Here is a 20,586-nt window from a genome sequence, read left to right as displayed (position 1 = left end):
TAATATTACATATGTTTAATCCATACAAAACAGTTCAATAAGTATAAAAACCACAATTCCTGGTGGGGTATGGACATAGCTATTACAAGCTTTATGCTAAGCTAAGCTAACCAGCTGTTGACTGTAGCTTCATATGTAATGGAAATCGTAGTATCAACCTCCTTGTTTAGCTGTCCATTCGAAAGCAATTGTGTTTCTCTCAAAAATGTCAAACTACTCCTCTGAAGCAACATTATGCAACTTTTTTCTTAGAAATTACAGCTTAAAAACAATTTTGATGGTACAGTGTCCCGTAATAGGGTGAATGGTGTCTCTGTTGCTTGTTCCTGCACACAGTGAGAGGGCAGGATCACAGCGTTACAGACATGTTTACTTCAAGATACACATTTTCAACACGTAGTGTATCAGTGTTCTGATGTAATGAGTTTTATTTGTAGTTATCACCTACATTACATCTAACAAATTGTTACAAAGTTGGGATTTGAATTTACGACAGTGGTGTTGCACTCAGAAACTGTAGGGGGTGCCAAATCGCATGCAATTTCTACATAATGTTGCTTTAAGCACAATGAAACATTTGTTTGGGCAGAAACAATGGACACAACATTGACATCACCTTTTAAGCTGATATGGAGAATTTGTGAGGAAACAGATTATTTAGACATCCAGCAGTCACAGAGCAACATTATCAATCACTTGGAGTTGCGTTTCTGTCCACCTAATGAATGTGAGTTCAATATTCGCTCTCTTTTAGCTCTGTTTTGGTCTCCACCAACTCCTGATGGACATACAGTATGTGGCGCTTTAGCTTTTCAATGTGTCACTATGTTCACCAGCTAGTTACTAACCATGTCTGTCAGCTGTTTTGTGCTAAGCTAGTACAACAACAACAACAACAACAACAACAACAACAACAACAATAGTCCCATGAGAGCGGTGAGAGTGAACCAAAACAGTAAAAATGCAGGTTAGACATATGCTGGAACTGCTATACAGCAAATCAGGGGATACATTTTATAATACATTATTATAAAAACGCTGATGATGAAGCACCTGTGCAACTTTTCATTCTCAGTACCAAAGTGAACTTCATTTTGTTTTCATATGCTTAATTTGAATTGTTTATCTACATATCAGTGGTAGATGTGAAGAGAAGTGTAATTTGATATGTTATTGTAGTGATGTACATTTTCAACAATTTCAATTCCTGCTTTGCTTTAACATTCACCTGAATTTCAAAATGAGGATACAAGAAAGTGGCAGCTATGAAACAAAGCGTGGGACTGCCTGACACATCAAGGGGGTTGATGTCTGATGACAGCCCCCGTCTTCCGTGCCTGTACAGTCAAAACCACAGGAAGACAGCAAAAGAATTGAGAGCTTATCTAGAAGCCATGTCAAGTGCACACGGTGTGCAGAGGGGAGAGCGTGATGAACCATTTCACCACTGTTCAGGTCTTAAGTGACATTTCTTTCTTTTTTTTTTAAACAGGTATAAATATTAAATTAATGTACAAAACGTGGAGGGAAAACACAGAATAAGGAAGAACTGGCTTTTTATTCATCAGAATGAAGACCATTTATGTCTTCTGTTGCCTTCTATATGGTAAGTGTGCCAATAATACACATACATAAATGTAACTCTGAGATTGTTGAACTTTTTCTCACATGATTTAATTGTGGACAGTGGGAGCAAGCATCAATGTAGAGGGATTCGAGCGGGGTGAAGTCTCGTTCCAGTGTCGACACAGATTAGCTTGGAAAAACCATAAATACCTCTGCAAGGATCCATGTGAAGTGCCTGAAGATATACTGGTTACCGTAGAGTCTGGTAGAAGAGCGGAGTCGGGAAATATAATTCTGGTGGACTCTGGGGACGGAGCCTTCACTGTGACCTTCAGTCAGCTCCAGCTGTCAGACTCGGGGAGATACTGGTGTGGGGTGGACAGGCCTGGATTTGATTCATACACCAGAGTACAACTTACTGTTAAGGAGGGTACGTGCAAGATCTCATCACTCTCACCTTGAATAAGATTTATCCTCACACTGACACACTGATTACTTTTATATTTGTCTCTGCAATTTCCACAACAGTGGTGAATGTAACTGAATGCATTTACTTAAGTACTGGGCTTGCTGTCAGTACAAATTTGAGGTATTTGTGTTTGTAAACTTGAATACATACATTTTATGTTGTACTTCAAGTCCACTGCATTTCAAAGGTAAACATATTTTTTACTCCACTGCATTTATCTCTCACAGTTGTTACTCAGATTAATGTTATTAATATTAATACGTTTATATAATGCAATGCATCTCTCAATCTTTTTGGCTTGTGACATCTTAGAAAGTAGTATTATATATTATATTTTCTTGCCTTATCTTGAGTTTCAAAGTTATGAAAAAGCTTCCTGTTATAGGAGCAATTCCTAAGAATTCAGAAGCAACCATTTCCAAGATTAGTTAACCCAAAAATGAAATGTACTAATTATCTGCTCATCCCCGTGCTGATGGGGGTGAAGTTTCATAGTCCACAAAACATTTCTGGAGCTTCACTGCAAAACAGCGTTGCAGCATTCTCCTTAAAATTGAAGTAGATGGGGACTTGTTTTGAAATGTTAAAGGTGCACTATGTAGTTTTGGAATTTTTTTAATCAGAAGAGAAAGATCTTCATTGACATATTTATAAACAAAACCTCTTTGGTTTAATAACTGAAAAAACTAGATAAACAAAGGACAACACAATTTTACAATACTGCTTTACTTTGGTGGCAGACCCTGCCGGTTTACACCGGACAAGCTGTATGAAATTATTATTTTTCATTTTTTTAAAATATATTTTTTTCTTTTTTCCTGATTTTCCATTGGATTGGGGGTTGATTAGATATGACAAAATTTTCTTTTATGGGTGGACTTCTCCATTAAGAACTAAAACTGTGCACTTGATTGTCTTCAATACCAGAAATCATAAATATCATCCTGAACTGAGATAAGGCAGGATTCCAGACCCAGAACTTTTTTCCTTCTACCACCCTATTAATCAACAGTCTGATATATATAATAATACATCATTCACAGGGGACATTTTACATTTTTGTTAACTTACACATGTAGGACTTTGAATGAAGGGCTTTTATTTGTAACATGGTGTTTTTAAGTTGTTGTTGTTGATACTTTTACCTTAGTAAAGATTCTGAATACTTCCTCTTCCACTTTTCCCCATACAGCTGTTGCAAGCGAGACAACTATCATTTCTGAACTCTCTCCCACATGGACGTATCAGAATATTTCCAACTCAACACTATTAACACCTGCAACAAATCTTTCAACAGGTAGGAAGACAACTTTGTTATAGTTTAGTCCTTACAAATACGGATCATAGATAAACATAAACTCACAGAAAGTGATTTTCTATCCAACCTTACAGCGTCAAACTACACTGACAGAGTAGATCAAAACATCAGCACAGGTGAGTTTCTATCTTATAATCTGACGTGCACAGTTATTATGTGAAAATCAGCTGGCTATTTGTGGATATGTAAAATTGTTGACTCATCTTTCTCATCTTTGTTTTTGGTCAGGCACTGTGTTGTACGCTACCATCGGGGCTGTTGTCATGCTCACTATCTGGGTGTTGGTGATCTGCTTCAGAAAGCACAGAAAAAACTCCGAACCTCGACCACAAGTTTGCTTCAACAACACAGACCTCGTCAGTGCAGATGAAAGAGAGGTACGAGACAGAAACTGAGGCTCAGCATGTCAGAGTGTTTTTTAATAGCACAACTGTCTTCCTAGAGACACATGACCATCGTCTTAACAGACAATAAAATGAAGCTAATGACGATCAAGTTTCTTTTCCTGGTTTCAGAACTCAATGTATGAACAGGGGTTTTCCAAAAATCAGTACACATTTCTCTTTATTTTTGAATCAAGGGGTGTTTTAAAACCACAATTAAAGATAACTGTCATCGATACAGCGGTGTCGCATTGAACGAATAGTTTGAAATCTGAAATGATGCTGAGAGTTAGATAAGAAGACGACAGTCTCATGTCTTTGAGCCAAATAGACCATATTGACACAGCAGCCATTTTCCTCTGACATCACTCTCAAACGTCATACTGCTGTGTTATATAAACATACGTAATCTGACAAATTGTTATCATTTCAATGCTTTCTGATTGATCACCAACTGTAAAGAGTCTGAGGGACATCGTACCATATTTCAACAACAGGTTTGACAGCTGATAAGCTTCCGTTAGGCAACAGTTGACGTTAGCATTCAGCGACATTCTTGCTTATGTTACTTTTTGATACAATACTGTTTTGATGTGATACGATTAGGAAAGGCATGAATTAATTCTGAAATATCAACACACGTCTTGGAGACATTTGTCTAAACCTGGAAGTGAAACAGACAGGATGTAATTAAACAGTGATGTTAGCTAAGAAGTTGTTAAATGCTAACATCAGCTAATGAGTTATCAAATATGTTGTTTCACCTTGAAACATGGCCGAATGTGTCTCCAAATTTTCAGTCCACCATCTTTTCAGTTGCTGAATGATTGGGAAACTGTGAAATGACAACAATTTTTCAGATTACCACATTTATGTAACTTGTAACCTGGAACAGAGCGGTATTGAATTACCCAGCATTCACCCTGAGTGTGATGAAAATGAAAATGTCTGCCGTGTGAATAAGGTCTATAGGCTACATTCTGGATAAATACTGGGAACAGGGAGAACAAGCTAGGCTGCCTATATCCCAAGGTAAAAAAGAATCCACCTAGCAACACCTCTAAAGCTCACTAATTAACAAATGATATCATTAAACCTCAAGTTTTTGTATTGACACTTTGGTTTATGTATGGATTACTACTACCACTACTTGCTAATTTTTTCCTTTGTCTTTTCAAACAGGTCGACTGTGAATACGATGAGATTGGCGAAGAACTACAGTCGACAAAAAAAGAGAAGTTCTCTTGTACTCACCGCCCAAAACAGGACCCATCAATATCAGCGTCTACAGCAGCTGAACGTGGAGCTCCCCTTGTTATCTATGAAAACATCTGCTGCTCCAAAGTCCCTGCAGATTCAAGACATTCAGCTGCACACGACCAACACAAGCATGACATCAGCTCTAGGCTGTACATCGAACCTTTGCCGCCTACAGTATCTGAAAGAGCTGGTGATGGCTCTCTTGGAAAAGACACAAATAAACCTACAGCAACTAAAAATGCGACAGGAAAACCTACAGAGAGCTGTGCAAACAATAGATCAGCTTGTCACTCCAGGTCTCGCAGTGATTCCAAAGAAGTGAGACCAAGATCACTTTGGTTTGGTTTGGATTTATCCGGAACCGTCTGAGCTACTCTCAAAGCTGTGATTCATGGGGTTTTTGTGGACTGTATGTCCTATTCTGCTTCTCCAATTATAAGCAACATTTGTCTGTGAAGTACTTCCTTTACAGACTGCTGGGTGTAGCAGGTACAGGCCTGTGAAAGAGAAGCTAGCTTCACTGAGTTATTTGACATAGTTCTGAATATTTGTTTTGCTTGATGTATACATTACAATATAATAAGAGTTGATCATATATTGAAAATGACCCCTCCACTCATGCAGTCAGGCATACATAAAAAATCCCTTCTGTGTGTCTGACATGGTTTTTGCAGAAAAAGTACAAAGAACACAAGTGCTGGACACAAGATCTCTCCTACTTCCAGTCCTCCAGTCCATTCTCATGTGTACTGGAGGCTTCAGGTTTCCACAGAACACTAGTGTTTGCAAAATATTGGACCAGGATTGGCTACCAAACTTTTTGTGGTGTCACAAATCATGCTCGTAGCCCCGCCTCCTGAAATCAGATGAGAAAATAACACTTTCAGCAGATGAATGTGATAACAGCCTTCTAGTGTCAAACTCTGCACATACATCATTCTACACAGTGCAGCTCAAACGTTCAGCTGTAGAAACAAGAAGAAACACTTTCTTTTGACTAGAGGCAGATTTTAAAATGTATCATTTCTGCTGTATTAATATCATTTTTGACACCATAATTTCAAAATTGTTATTTATTCTAATTCTGTTGACAGTTTTTGTTGATTGTAATGTTTTCAACTAAAATTCTTACACGTTGCCCCTTTCAAACATCACACTGTTCTTGCATTGGTAATGTAAGGTATGGCACTTTGAGCTACATTTCATGCATTAAAGATGCTAATACCGTTTATTATTATTTCTATTATTAATGTCATTTTGTCTACCTGTATGCACAAAAGAAAGAAACCTCTGCAACACAGTCTCGAAAATAATTTTCCATTACAAGCAAATATTGCAGCCTGTTGTTGTTACACAGATCAGATGTTATTAACAATGTATGTTAAGATATAGATGATGGCAAAGGATAACAGTGCTAATTTTTACTAAATCATAATTCATGAAAGGTTTGTAAACATTGTTTTTATTTTTGCTTTTTGGTCACTTGAGGGCAACAGATTCAACATATTTGTACATCCAGCAATCACACAGCAACTTTAGCATTCAGCTGGATTCGTGTCTCTGTCCATCTGTTGAATGTAAGTTTTAATATTATCACGATCAACTAGTAAGAAAAATATCTGGCTCTTTGGCTGCTCAAGACTCTACTTCCACAACAAGCGCCTGATTGTGTCTGTTTGTTGATTAGTGCTGGGCAGTTATACAGTAGGTTTATTCTCTGGTGAGAGTGAAAACAGTAACGTTTTTGGCAGTTAAACCAAAACAATCAGCTAAAAGATGCTAAAACACTGCAGAGTCTGGTGATAATTCTCTGTGGGTTCGTCACTACAAGTGATACCATTCACATTATATATATTTGTATTTATTTGGAATTTTATTTGATAGTGACAATGCAGTTTAACATATGCAAATGATGTGCTGCACAGAGAGTTTATAGCTTTAGTTTTCAACTCTTTTACATGCACAACATAATTAAAACATACAGCTTTCAATGGTCAGTATCATGAAACCACACATTGCAACACATCAATACACATATAACTGACATCAAAGTACAATAAACTAAAGCTCTGGGTAGAGCTTTAGTTGACTTTTAGCCAGCAATTAAAAGATTTTATATCTGGAAGTAGTTTGATTTCAGTCGTGTTGCACAGTTGAAAGCTTTTTATGGAGAAAGCTGATTAAGATCTACGCTGTTTTTATTTGACAGTTACCATTAACCATACTTCTATTTTCTCTCTTGTCTTTGGATATTTCTGGAAAGAGGCTCTGGGGCTAGACTGTTGATACATTTGAAAATTATTTTGAAAAAAAACAAAACAGAAATTATCAATACTAATTAGAATATATCTTTTGAGTATCTGACAGTGATGGTGTTTCAGCCACTGTTGGACATCAGTGACTTAGCTGATGTAAATATGACCGTGTCATCTGCGTAAAGCTGGAAGCTGGGACACTTGTAGGCAGGTCATTTATAAAGAGACTGAGGCCCTGTCCATACGTATACGGATAGTTCTTAAAACAAAACTTTTTGCCTGCGTTTTGGCCTTCTGTACACACATTAACAGCCTTACAAGTCACTGAAAATTGAGCTTTTAGAAAACTCTAAAAGAAACGGGCTTTTAGAAACAAGGATGCACACGTTTATCAGATTTTGAAGCATCATTGTATTTTGTATATGAATCATTGTATTTTCTATAGCTAGCGGTATGTGTTAGAATGGACAGAGATTATTTCCGACACAGTGCTAAAATGCTCATCTGGACAATTAAAAAAAAAAAAGTTTTACCCCAATTCCTAGCAGTCTGTGATGATTTAAGTCAATTACAGTAGAGGATGGATCTGTCATTTGCTGGTTTCAAATCTGGTCACACAAAGGTCACTTTTTGAGGCGCCCTGATTTCACTTTCAGAGGTTTAGTGTAATGTGTGGATGGTTTTTTACATGAAAGAGGAAGAGGTACAAACACACGGACGTGAAAACGTGTGACTGAACGCACAGGCACTTTAATCCTTTAGTCCAGGTTTCTGCTTCACTTTGCGTTGTGTGGACTGATAGTAACTGGGAGTGATGGAAGCGTCATCGATCTCATGGAGAACAACTATAACCTTCATTATTACGATACTACAAATCCAAGGTGGGCTGCGTGCTATGCATTAAGACTTTTAAAGCTGATGTTAAAGACTTAAGCTGAGTTAAAAATCTGTTTGTGTTAAAAGGGCACAAAGTAGTTTTGGAGAAAAAAATGTATACTCAGAATTTTTATATTGACAATATTAATGAGGTAATAATTCAAACTCAGAAATATTTATCTTTTCCATAACTGAATAAACAAGCTATTCTCAGAGGAAAATAAGGTCCCAGAACACTGTTTGAAGCTAGAAAGGTGGCAGGGTCTGCCAGATATAAACAAAGTAAAACAGTATAAAAATCTAGTTATCCTTTTGTCCTTTTTTGTTTATTCATTTTGTTCAGTCATGAGAATTAAGAGTTTGTTTATTTAGTCAGACATAAGAAATCAGTCACTGAAGATCTTTCTCTTCTGATTTAAAATGTCTTCCCCAAAACTACATAGTGCACCTTTAACACACATGATTACATGATAACACGACTAACACAGCTTATTCTGACTGGCAGCTCTGATCAGTATCAAAACAACCAGAGTTACCGGAGTGGAAGGTCAGAGATTTGATTTCAGGTGTGAATATTCAGACGGCCTTCAGACGAATGCTAAGAACTTCTGCCACGATGATGACAATGTGTCCTCCCATCAACTGATACGGACAAATCTACATGACAAGTGGGTGGAAGACGGACGGTTCTCACTTTACGACAACACCACCGGAGCGTACTTCATTGTCAGGGTGAAGAAACTCAGCTTAGAGGACCGCGGGAAGTACTGGTGCGGGGTGGACATCATCAACCAGTCCGATGATATCAGTGCCATAGAACTGAATGTTGTCCCAGGTACAGTACGCCAGGATCACTATTTAACTGTTCGTTATGCACATTTCATACATATGCATACAGTAAAATCTGGTTTCTAGTTGGCTCACAGCTTAAGTTAAATAGGTAGCTTCAGGGGTGAGGCACAAAATTCTGGACCCTGTATCCTGATCCTCCTCACATTCATTCTTTTAACTTTGTGGGCCCTCCTCACATGAAGGCCCAGTTCCCTGCAGTCCTACAACCCTGGGTAGTACAAGATAGAGCGTACAGTTTGTGTCCACCTGGAGATTTCGATCCAAAAATGTCAGGCTGCTGAAACTCTAAATGAGAACTAGGTAGAGTTACCTTTCTCATTCATGTTCCTCTTTTCTGAAGTTTCTATTCTCTATAAACAATCTGTGTAACTACTATTCTTTTTCCTGTCCTTTGACAACAGCAAGCCCGTCAGAAAACCTTGCACGTTACAGTGAGCAAGATCTAACTAATCATTGGGCAGCTGTGTATTTGTTTATTTCATTTTTGTGTATAAACATTTTGTTGTATTCACACTTTCCAGCAACTGAATCACCCATCTCTCCAACGGACCTTATAATGGACAGTGAGTGATATGTGTGTGTGTCCATCTGTACCCATAAAGTTCATAATTGTATGTGTGTGAGTGGATCTTCTACCTGTAAACTTCAGTTGTTTTTCTGTTCTGCAGAGCTCCACCTGCCGCTGTACCTGACCGCAGTAATGTGTGTGGCAGCGATACTGGGTGTGTTACTGTTCACGCTTTGTCTTCTGATGGCTATTAAACACCAAAGATCAGGCCCACCACGCCAGAATAGAGAGGTTGGTCCATGTCAGACACATTTAGCAGTACAGGTCGGTCTGCCACTTTTGTCCAGACTGAAATATCTCAGCAAGTAGTGGATGTATTGGAATTAGCCTTAATAAGTGTGTTGATCATCAGCTAGCCTCAGCTGTACTTGGTGTTTGGTGCTAATTGTAAAATTGTCATTGTCTAAATGTAAGGCGTCAATGGAAGTGTACATTGTTAAAGACGTGCATGTCATCTTCATTGTAACCTACGGAGTAACTTTGGAGCCTGTACATAGCCCCTGTAGGTATCCGGCAGCTCCTTAAAGCAAAAAACTTCACCCCAAAATGAAAATTCAGTCATCATCCAGTCACCCTCATGTCAATGGAAAGGCACGTGAGGTTTTGTAGTCTACAAAACATTACTGACGCAAAGAAAACATAAAAACTGCATCGCTGCATTGTCCCAAACAACTGAAGTAGATGGGGACTTGTTTTAAAATAGAATCCAAAGAATCCAAAACTGATTTGAAAATGTGCAGTCAAGCTTGGGCATGCTATTGCTTTTAGCTCAGCAGCTACAGTGATGATTTTTTGCTTAAAAATGGTATAAATAACGTCTTTTCAAATCAATTCGGGATCTCGGGCTTCCAGAGACTTGGATTACAAAGGGTAAGCTTTAGTCCCCATCTATGGCTATTGTTTAGGAGAATGCTGCTACACTGTTTTGCTTCAACTCCCCAGAAATGTTTTGTGGACTACAAAACTTCACCTGACTTTGCATTGGCATCGGGGTGAGTAGATACTGACTGAATTAAAATTTTTGGGTGAACTTTTCCTTTAACGCAGAACCAACCTATAAATCCAGATTTTCACATGCTAACACACCAAAGTAAGATGGTCAACAACATGGTAAACATTATACTTTTTGAGCCTCAGCATGTTTGCATTTGGCTCAAAGCAGCACTGTGTCTGTAAATGCAGCCTCACTGAGCTGCTAGCATGGCTGTTGTTTGCCTACTGGAAATAAAGCACCTTGTCCAGTAAGCACCGCAGTATAACATAGTACAGTACACAGTATAGTAACATTGGGTCTCATTCATGAAACGTGAGCAGAACGAATTTGTGTGTAAACTGTTCGCAGACGGAAATTTACGTGCATCTCGCATTCATCAATATTTTAGTAGCTCCGATCTTTTCGTAGCTACTAACAAAATCTACACATGCTGCTGACCACGCGTAGTGCTTGTGTAAATTTAAGAATGCACATAAATAATGCTTGTCACTATTGGAAATTACAATTTAAATTCATATTGCGCTCTGTTATGTACACAATACGCAGATGCCTTTGAAACACGTGATATAGCCTAAACATATGATAAAAATATAACACATTTAGTTAAAGTAGTTGGCAATTGGCAGGTTTAAGATCCAGATTAGGTTCATGATTGTGAATTATCTATGTAAATCGACTCAATAGATTACACGTTCTTTCTACATGTTGAATGATGATAATAAAAATATAGGCTCCAGTGGAGGCATGTCGCTGTCTCCGCCAGGTATAATTCCTGACAGAGACGTCTCCCCAGTTATCCCCGCGATGCGCTCGTCTGCAGGTGATAGCTGCGACTGTGAGCCTCCTCCTCCTGTGGCTGATATATTTCTTTTGTGTGAGGTTATGCGTTTCTTTGCCTCCAGTTTCATGTCAACCCATTTACGCTTCACCTCGGACATGGTTCTTTGGACTACAGAGACAATATTGACGGCATCTGTCACCTCCCTCCAGGCCTTCGCTTTGCCTGTCCCTGTCATGAATCCGGAGTAGGTTTTTAGTAGCGTAGGCTTTTATGTGCAAATCTACGCACAAATTTACTAACGTTTCATGAATGAGACCCATTCAGTATATACACAGAGAATAATATGAACTCTCATTCAAGAGGCAGTTGAAAGTCAGCAGGTTTGTGTTCATCCCACAGATGTCCTCTGACTACGAGACGATGGTGCCTGGTGTAACAACTGAACCTGAGCTGTGCTGCAGCTGCTCGGCTCCAGACTGCCCTTATCTGTCAGGTTCACCGCCTCCACCACCTGACCTCTGCTCCCACTTCACATTAAAGAATCGGGAGTCCGCTGTCTCCCTCGGCCTCAGTGATTACGTTGATGTGGATGTATCGGGGCACTTGTGCCAGTACCAACAGTTGGATCTCAGCCGGACAGAGGATCACGTCTATCACAGCCTGCATGGAGACGGCCGGCCTAAAGATGGACCTCTGGGGGTCAAAGAGCAGATTAGGTGTTCATACTGTTAAAGGTTAGCTTGGATCTTATTTTTGAAGCTTTGACCATTAATTCTTTTACTTATTCTAATCAACAGAGCCTGACGGAGAGTCAGAACTTTTTGCCGTTTTCCCACATCTCATCAATAAACCTGTTTATTATTGACAGGAATGATGAATATAACTGCAGCAATAAGACCCAGTGTTAAATAAACTTTACTATGTAATAATTAAAGAAAGAGGTGAAAGGATGTTTGTCAGTGTAAAAGTAAACGATCCAAGATCTTCAGTCGGTCAAGTAGCTATAGTGTTACTTTTTACTGTGTTTTGTTTGTGTTGTCCAAAGAGGTACAGAAGAAGTATCCACCAAGAATCATGTTTCTCATGAAAATAAACCAAGTGGTAATATCAGAGTGTGTCCTGGACTTGCTGATCATAAACACTCATTCTGCACATGTTGATGGTACAGTGTCTTGTAACAGGGTGAATGGTGTCTCTGTCTCAGCCACTCCGCCCTCCCATCACTTGTTTCTGCACTATGTAACTTCAGTGAGAGGGTAGGATCACAGCTTTACTTACATGCTTGCTTCAACATACAACATTGTTATGATGTCATGAGTTTTGTTGTAGTTAGCACCAACAACAATCAACAATCATCTATCTTACAAATTGGGCCTTTATATATGCAGATGTTTTATTTTGTTGACATATCAGAGTTGAAGGTTTTTTTCAGATTTCTACCTGATATCTCTTTTTATTAACCCATAAATCAGAAAATACTGTCAACAGTAATACAAAAAGAAAATGTTATATGAATCTTTGAATGATATATGAGCAAACCCCTTTGGAACATCGACAGCAGTGAAACTGGACAGTTTGGTGTATAAGTGCTAATGAAGTGGAGATTTCTTGAAAAAAAAAATTGAGGAAACTGCCTTTAAAGATATGTATTGTAAGGTGCTGTTGTTGTTAGAAAATAATGAGACAATACAGATGAATAGGGTGAACATCACACAATAAAACTTCAACAGATTACTTACATTAGGCAGTTATATTCAGAATTTCAACTTTTCTGATATTTTATGTTTAAATATGCAAATTAGGCATTATGAAATAAAAAATGTGATAATTTGCGCATTTCTATAACAGCAATCTGAAATAAAACAAACAGCCTATTTTATATTTTGGATGTTTTCTATCCACACGTTTGAAAGAAGACATGTTATGGAAGCCAAATAGCCCAAAATCTCAAAAAGAAGGTGTTTTTGCCTGTGATGTCTGGCCTTAAGTGGTTTTGTAAAAGGAGATTTCTGACAGAGGAAGCTGGCTAAAAATAGGAAGTGCAACAACAAAGAGGAACCTATGACAAGTGCACAATTTTGTTCATTTGGAGAGAATTACAAAGACTCAAAATCAGGGTGAGGAAAGAAAAAGCGACTGAAAAGGACAAAGACGTACAAATCGTTTGAGCAGCATGGAGACCATTTTCCTCATGTTGCTCGGTCTTCTGGGAGGTAAGTTTATTGAAATGAATTATTTTGTCCCTCTGTCTCTTTGTGGTTTTGAGTTTTCTCAGGTGGATGTGTTTTTTTTATTTTTTTTATTTGCCCTTCCTGATTTTGTCAGAGGGCCCAACAGCTCCTCCTGACTCCTGTATTTCCTGCTGTCTTGCCATTGTTTTTGAGCGTTGACCGTAAACTTGTTGATTTCTGAAACAGTTTGAGTGAGCTGGGTTATTTTTTCAGACTTTTCTAATATCTGTTTTTATTCCTTGTGAAATACTGCAGAGTTTTCCCTCTTTAGACTTAAAGTTATTTAAATGAAACACTGAAAATCAATATGAACTGCCTACACTAATGCAACCTACAGTATGTCTGAGGCAAGAAAGCAAAAGTCTAATAAGTCATAAAGAGGAACTACCGACCAGATAAAGATCTGACCTTTGTTGCTGTCTGTGTCTTGTGCAGGGTTAAGAGAGACTGAAGCTCTGTCAGTAACAGGAGTGCTGGGAGAGACGGTCAAAATAAAATGCACACACGCCAACGCATTTTCCAACGTCAAATATTTCTGCAAGGGAAAGTGTAGAAATGAAGACATCCTGATAAGTAGCAGAAAAGAGAAGAAAGACTCAAATGGGAGATACAAAATTAGCGATGAAGGAAACACATTCGACGTGACCATCTCTCACCTGACAGAGGCGGACTCAGGAAGGTACTGGTGTGGAATAGACAGATTTGGTTTGGACACATACCAGGAAGTCATCCTCACAGTCAGAGAAGGTGAGATGATTCTGTATGATTAACTTTTATTCATCATCATATACAAAATACAGACCTTTGTTCCATTTCCACCAATATTTCACAACACTTTTTGTCTCAAACTGGTCTTCTCTTTTTCACAACAGTCAGACATCACAGGAAAGAAAAGAGACACCAACACAGCAGAAACACTGTGAGTGAGAAACAAGGAACTGAATTAACATATATCTATCTATTCTCTCTCTTGTTTCTGTCAGGAAACAAAAAGGAGCCTGAAAATGACCTCAGTGATACACCACAATCAAATTCAAATGAGGAAGTTAATCCAAAAGCATCATCCTCTAGTAAGCATGTGTGTAGATACATACAGTGTATGTGAGAGACAAAGTCCTGAGTGATACCTCATCACTGAGACATATTGTCCACTTTTCAGAGAAGCTGGTGTACATCGGAGCAGGTCTCGGGGTGGTTCTGCTGGCTCTGGTGATCGTCCTTGTAATATTCTTCAGACATCGAAGCAGAAACGTCAGCGCATCTTCTGGTATGAAAACAACAGTTATATTTTTTAAGAATCTGACAGCAGTTTGAAACTCTTATAGTAGAAAACACCCTGATTTATCTTAAAGGTGCAATATGTAAGAATTTAGGTTGACAACATTACAACTAAACACAACTTAAACTATCAACAGAAGATTTATACCAGAAGAATACCTGCCGTGACAAAGGACAAATGACAGCAGGGCTGGGTGGTGGCACTGTATCCAGCTCTCTTAGTACATCCATGCAACTGCCTAGAAACACTGGCACCTAGCTTGAAACCATAGCGTGCATATTTCCAGTCAGTTAGCAACCAAATCAAAAGAATCTCTTTTCCTTAAAAACAATATTATGATTGTTTTTCAGGTTAATCACTAGTTTTAAAATGTTTGTCGGGTCCAAAATGATTGTTTTGTTTATCTCTGTGTAACAATTCTGATGGTTGGTTTGTGAGCCAGCAGTATAACACCGTTGGTATCACGTGGTATGTGTGTTTCGTCAGCCATCAAGTGTCTTGGGTAGTTGGCAGTTTGTGGGGAAAAAAAGCAAAACAAAACTTAAAATGGTTGATTTCTGCAGTATGCGCAAACTGTACTGTCCTAATGTAAGATAGCTAGTGTTAGCAACATAAACTAACGTTAGCGACGTTAGTGTTAGCGACGTTAGTGTTAGCGACGTTAGTGTTAGCGACGTTAACATTTAGCAATGTTAGCTACAACTGGCAACCATTTGAGTGGGCAGCTGATGAGAACAACAGCGGTGTAACTGTCCAAGATGGTGGACGTACTATGTGCCGCTCACATCAAGTAGTGACAGGGAGATTTGCCACATTTAATGACTGAATGGTATTTATAACACCTTTAAAAGTACAATGTGGTAGCTAATGTGTACTCAACCAGCACCAAGAGGACCTGATTTACCATTTTGTCATTTTCACTATTGTTATTTCAGTCGGTTGTGTACTCAGACCACTATTGAATGTCTGTGTGTCCTGAGAGAGTTCTCCCTCTGTTGCTCTTCTCAGGCTTTAACTGTGTCAACCTGTCATCACTCTCCATATAGGAAAAGTCCAAGACACAGTCTATGCAACACCACTCTGTCAGAAACAAGATGCAAACCACATCACTACTTCCTCCTCAACTGCCACTGAGGATCAAGAGACAGGTGGCAGGACTAACAGCATCTTGAGCTCGTCGTCCGTTCGGCATCAACTTACCAGCAAAGGTCACGACGACAATATTTACTCCAACGTCAACGTGTCATTGGAGTCTCAGATGCAACCAGACGGCCTCGTCTACTCCACTGTTAGCTTCAACAAACACTGCAGCAGTGTCACACCCCGCCCGGCTGTGGTTACGTACTCCACCATTAATAACATATCAACAGATGAATCAACAGTGTACTGCAATGTCTAAGGACAGTGCTGATCATCTTCACTGTTTGGTGCAGTATCTTCCTCTGCTCTACGAGTTTGTGTTGTTATTCCTGTTGGGAGGCTAAATTCACAGGTTGATGTGGATCAATAATTGAATAATTCTGAATATATATATATTTTTTTACAATTATTAAGATAAAAGTTATACATTATGTTCAGGAGATTTGAACTTTTAACTGAATAAAATTACTTTGGAAAATCAATCATTATTTTGTCTGTGCTTTTGTTTATTCTTGACTATGTTGAAGAAGCTGAATGTGTCACACCCTCCACCCACAATAAATAGGTGGAAACCAACACACGCACACACACGAATGAGATGGAAACTGAAAAAAGTGATATGATCAGAGGAAGAAGCTACAAGGGCAAACTTCACAGTCGTTGGTCCAACTTAACTTTCTCACGCTTTGTGACAAACCTCAAGACTTCTTGGACCATCGTGTTACTCTGCCAGTGTCTCTTGACAAGGATGAAAAGCCTAGATTGTTTTCAGACTCACTGTCAGTTGGGCATAGAAACTATTAGACGCTAAGGAAACTAAAGGGGAGAGATCATTTAACAAAGATCACGATGAGGAAAACGCTCCTTCTTGTCATCTGGCTGTCTTCTGGTGAGTACTGACTACCTTCCAGTGGCAAGTTTAAAATTACACTGTTGATATTTTTTATTACACTTTTGGGAATACTGATTTTGGAGCCATTTTGCAGATAATTTAAGCAAAAAACTAAATAATAATAAGAATCTCCTGTGTTTATTTTTCTCTGGAAGCAGTCAGATGCCAACCATCAAAGATTCATGTTTCAGCCCAGGAGGGAGGACTGGCTGAGATCTCCTGCCCATATGACTCTGGATATGAAACATATCCTAAATATTTCTATAAAGGTATTTTTGGTAATAAGAAGATTGTCATTGAAACTGCTGCTGGGAAAAAAGGGAGCGCACAAAGAGAGAAATATTATATTTGTGATGATACCAAACGAAGAATGCTGCATGTGACCATCCATAACGTCAACCTGAAAGATGCCGAGACATATTGGTGTCTGATAGATGCATATGGGTTTGATCCTAAAACAGAAATTGAGCTCAAAGTCTACAAAGGTATGTCCAAGTCGGTTTTTCTCTTTCAATCTCTAGCTATTTCCCTATTACTGCACTTGTATTGTTTCTTCCTCCCTGAACACCTTTTGTTGGTCTGACAGCTCCTGCACCTCCTAAACACACACTGGTGACCTCACATCCTCCTGTTTTAACCACAGTTCAAACCATCACTGGAAACCTGCAACAATTGACAAGCACTACAGGTTATTTTAACTGTGTGATACAATGTGTTCAGGAAGGCCCATCTTTTAGAGCTATTAATGTGAACAAATGTACTGTATGTTGATTTTCAGTCTGTTTTCTGGTGGCTTCTTTGTGTCAAAAGGTGCCAGTGGTACAACACTGAGGTCCACATCACCTGGAGATATGCATACAGGTAACACATCACACAACAAGCTATTCAGGAGTAATCTGAGGTGTGTGATAAGAATGTGTCCTCTTTGTTGGGGATTATACAAATCTTAGCTACGTAAAGTTTCAAGCCTATTTCTGACTTAAATGACCGTTACATCGAACTTTTTTAAATGTTGGATTTTGTTTTTTTCCAAGTTCAACAAACTGCAGCATTAGAGCTAAGAAGCAAGAAGTGAGGGAAGCAAGGAGACACTAGCATAATGATGTGTACATCACCTTCTGGCTATTAAAGCACCTGCAAGGAACTATTTTTTGTTGATTCTGGCGGCCCCTGTGGACAAAAGCACCTCTGCCTCCTGTCGTATAGTTCTTGATCTGGCTAACTTGTGGATTTGTTTTAAAAGTGAGTGAAAGAAAGATGCATATTTCATAAGCACATTTTCCTTTTTTAAACACAGCTGTTTGCGGGATGCATGATGTAAGGATGATGAGGTAATGTATGTATTTGTGGCTATGTAAGACCAACAACAGTAGTGCCGCACCACCAGACTACAGAGCCGCCTCATTCCTCAGGCTGTGAGACCCCTCAATTCATCCTCAGCCACAAAAAGTAGTTTTAATTTTAGGCATTGAGAATAACGATAATAACTATACAGAAATAGCCAATCCTCTTGCTGACGGTCTCATAGTTCAAACAAAGGCACAGTTTCATGATGTTCAATAAAAAACACTTGTAGTACGTTTAAAGTGCTCTGCACAGGGCAGGAAAAGTATCAACTAAAAACATTTTTTTTTACATAACCTAAAATCAAAATATGCAAAATGTGTTAATCAAAAGATCTTAATATATCAATTAAGCTTAAGGTACTACAGAAAACTTTTTCAATACTGATGCATCTATATGAGCCACACAAGAAAACAAGACCATCAGTAAGAAAATGGTCTGTCACTGGGTTGGATAAATCGTAAAATTAAAACATATTTTTTATGGCGGACTGGCAGAGATTAATTGGTTCTTAAAGCCTAAGGAAAGAAGCTGCTCTGTAGTCTGGTGGTACGGCACTGAAACAAACTTTATTTTTTCCATGTGCCTACATTACAGTTATTAATCAAATAGATACATTACCTCATAATCATGCATCCTTCAAGCAAAGGTGTGAAGGAAGTATGCATGTAAGGACGATGTATTTTTGTGGGCTGACCTGGAAGTCAGCATCGCCCTGGTTCCCTCGACATACACCCTACCAGATTTTTCGATTGGATTGTGGATTATTAGCTCCGTGGCAAACACTAGTTTGTGATACTTACATGTTTTGTTCAGCAAAATAATCCCTGTGCCTTCAAGACGAGGGAACCGGAAGCACAAAAATGCTAACTGATTTCTGTCGTTTAGGACAAAAATCTTTCACTCGCTTTCAAATAAATGCACGATCAAGATCTTTACCACAGCAGACGCTGGTGCCCATACTGCTTTTGTCTACAGGGGCCGCCAGAATCAACACAAAATGAAAGTTTCTTGTAGCAGCTTTAAAGTAAGTTTCATATTATCAGGAATTTGGTTCCATCTGTGTGCAGCATAGTGGCTTAATGCATTTTCAGCTGTCATATCGCCTGTTTCCTTTCTAGGGGGTTGGTTTTGAAAAGGGGAAATGTATATTCAGGGCAGAAATTGTTATAAAAATACTAAAAAATGTTGGACAAGTGTATATTTGTACTGAATTTAAGTAGGGATGAGCAGTCATGATAAATTAAAGAGTGTTTTGGATTGTTTGTTTTATATCCTCAGATGTAGTGTCACTAGCACTGGTGCAAAAGGAGCTGCCCTTGGCTGTGGTTGTGGCTGTGGCTGCTGTTGCAGTCCTGCTGCTGAGTCTGATGGTGGTTTTGTACTTCAAATTGAGGAAGCACAGACGTGGTACAGGAAGAGGTGAGTGAACCTAATTTCACTTAAGTATCTCTGCAACATTATTTTAACCCAATGATTCTCCGACTGCAAATGATGAGAATTGGACCCATATTATTTATTATTGTGTCCTCCTGGTTACAGTTTGAATGATCTAATGCTCACTGTGTGTTGGTCTTAGCAACAGTTGGATGTGAAGTGGCCCCAAGCATCGACACATGCAGCACGGTGAGAAGTCTTTCTATGTGTTGTGTGCATGATTGTGTTTGACTTTACAAAGCCTTTAACCCTCACTGTGTGTGCCCTCCAGCACCTTACACAAGTGGAGACTCACAGCCCGGATCAGCTCAGAGAATTGGACCCATCAGTCAACGTCAGTTCATCGGACACCACGTATGCTACAGTGATCAGTCGCAGAGGTCCAGGCGCCCACACATCGATTCATCATCCAGTCACAATCCAAACTCAGGTTGCTGATCCCAGCAGTGAGGACGTCCATCTGCTCTACTCCACTGTCTGCTTCAACAGAGGGGGAGACGCCCTCCAGCCCGGGGGACAGATCAGGTCGGCTGCCGGACCCTCTGAGCTGTACGCCACCGTCCAACGGCCACAAAAATAGTCCCTGCTGGTGTTATTGTTGTTTTATATACTCATTTATTATTGTTTGTTAGTGAATTTAATCAAAATGGTGACAGTTTGTACTTTTATCAATTTACTGTATTTTATTACTTTACATTCATTTGCTTTTATGTGTGGATTTCTTAAATTAAAGTGTGCAGCATTTGAAATTTGTGTTACATGTCGCTTTAACACAATCTTTATCTAAATACACTGAATAACCTTTACCAAGCTTCACACATGGACTGTATAAAAGAAGTAGACATAGCCTCCTGATCTGACAAGTGAGGCCAGTGCTAATAGTTAATGTATAATACTTTCAGTTAATTTATATTTAATTGTAAATTTTTTGTTACTTAAAA

The 20,586-nt window shown here is 38.9% G+C and overlaps 4 protein-coding genes across 4 annotated transcripts; all 4 read left to right on the top strand.

Annotated features, from left to right (window-relative positions):
* The first annotated feature begins 1,455 nt into the window (after positions 1 to 1,455).
* Positions 1,456 to 6,647, top strand: LOC141002430 (uncharacterized). The gene is made up of 6 exons (XM_073473764.1): positions 1,456 to 1,606; positions 1,688 to 1,996; positions 3,228 to 3,332; positions 3,428 to 3,469; positions 3,582 to 3,730; positions 4,919 to 6,647. Exons 1-6 carry the CDS (start codon positions 1,570 to 1,572, stop codon positions 5,363 to 5,365), a joined length of 1,089 nt encoding a protein of 362 aa, XP_073329865.1. The 5' UTR covers positions 1,456 to 1,569; the 3' UTR covers positions 5,366 to 6,647.
* Positions 6,648 to 8,064: 1,417 nt separating this feature from the next.
* Positions 8,065 to 12,054, top strand: LOC140999088 (uncharacterized). Its single transcript, XM_073469377.1, has 5 exons — positions 8,065 to 8,132; positions 8,633 to 8,962; positions 9,501 to 9,542; positions 9,648 to 9,778; positions 11,722 to 12,054. The coding sequence occupies exons 1-5, from the start codon at positions 8,066 to 8,068 to the stop codon at positions 12,052 to 12,054; spliced, it is 903 nt and encodes a 300-aa protein (XP_073325478.1). The 5' UTR covers position 8,065.
* A 1,393-nt stretch (positions 12,055 to 13,447) lies between these two features.
* LOC141004362 (uncharacterized) lies at positions 13,448 to 16,454 on the top strand. Its single transcript, XM_073475812.1, has 5 exons — positions 13,448 to 13,535; positions 13,989 to 14,300; positions 14,537 to 14,623; positions 14,713 to 14,820; positions 15,879 to 16,454. Exons 1-5 carry the CDS (start codon positions 13,496 to 13,498, stop codon positions 16,229 to 16,231), a joined length of 900 nt encoding a protein of 299 aa, XP_073331913.1. The 5' UTR covers positions 13,448 to 13,495; the 3' UTR covers positions 16,232 to 16,454.
* Positions 16,455 to 17,322: 868 nt separating this feature from the next.
* LOC140998931 (uncharacterized) lies at positions 17,323 to 20,225 on the top strand. The gene is made up of 5 exons (XM_073469335.1): positions 17,323 to 17,349; positions 17,451 to 17,725; positions 19,490 to 19,630; positions 19,788 to 19,834; positions 19,917 to 20,225. The coding sequence occupies exons 2-5, from the start codon at positions 17,620 to 17,622 to the stop codon at positions 20,223 to 20,225; spliced, it is 603 nt and encodes a 200-aa protein (XP_073325436.1). The 5' UTR covers positions 17,323 to 17,349; positions 17,451 to 17,619.
* The last annotated feature ends 361 nt before the right edge of the window (positions 20,226 to 20,586 follow it).

Source organism: Pagrus major, chromosome 1 (genome assembly GCF_040436345.1).
Source record: "Pagrus major chromosome 1, Pma_NU_1.0".
Classification (NCBI taxonomy): Eukaryota; Metazoa; Chordata; class Actinopteri; order Spariformes; family Sparidae; genus Pagrus; species Pagrus major.
This window is presented reverse-complemented; position numbering and strand designations above follow the sequence as displayed.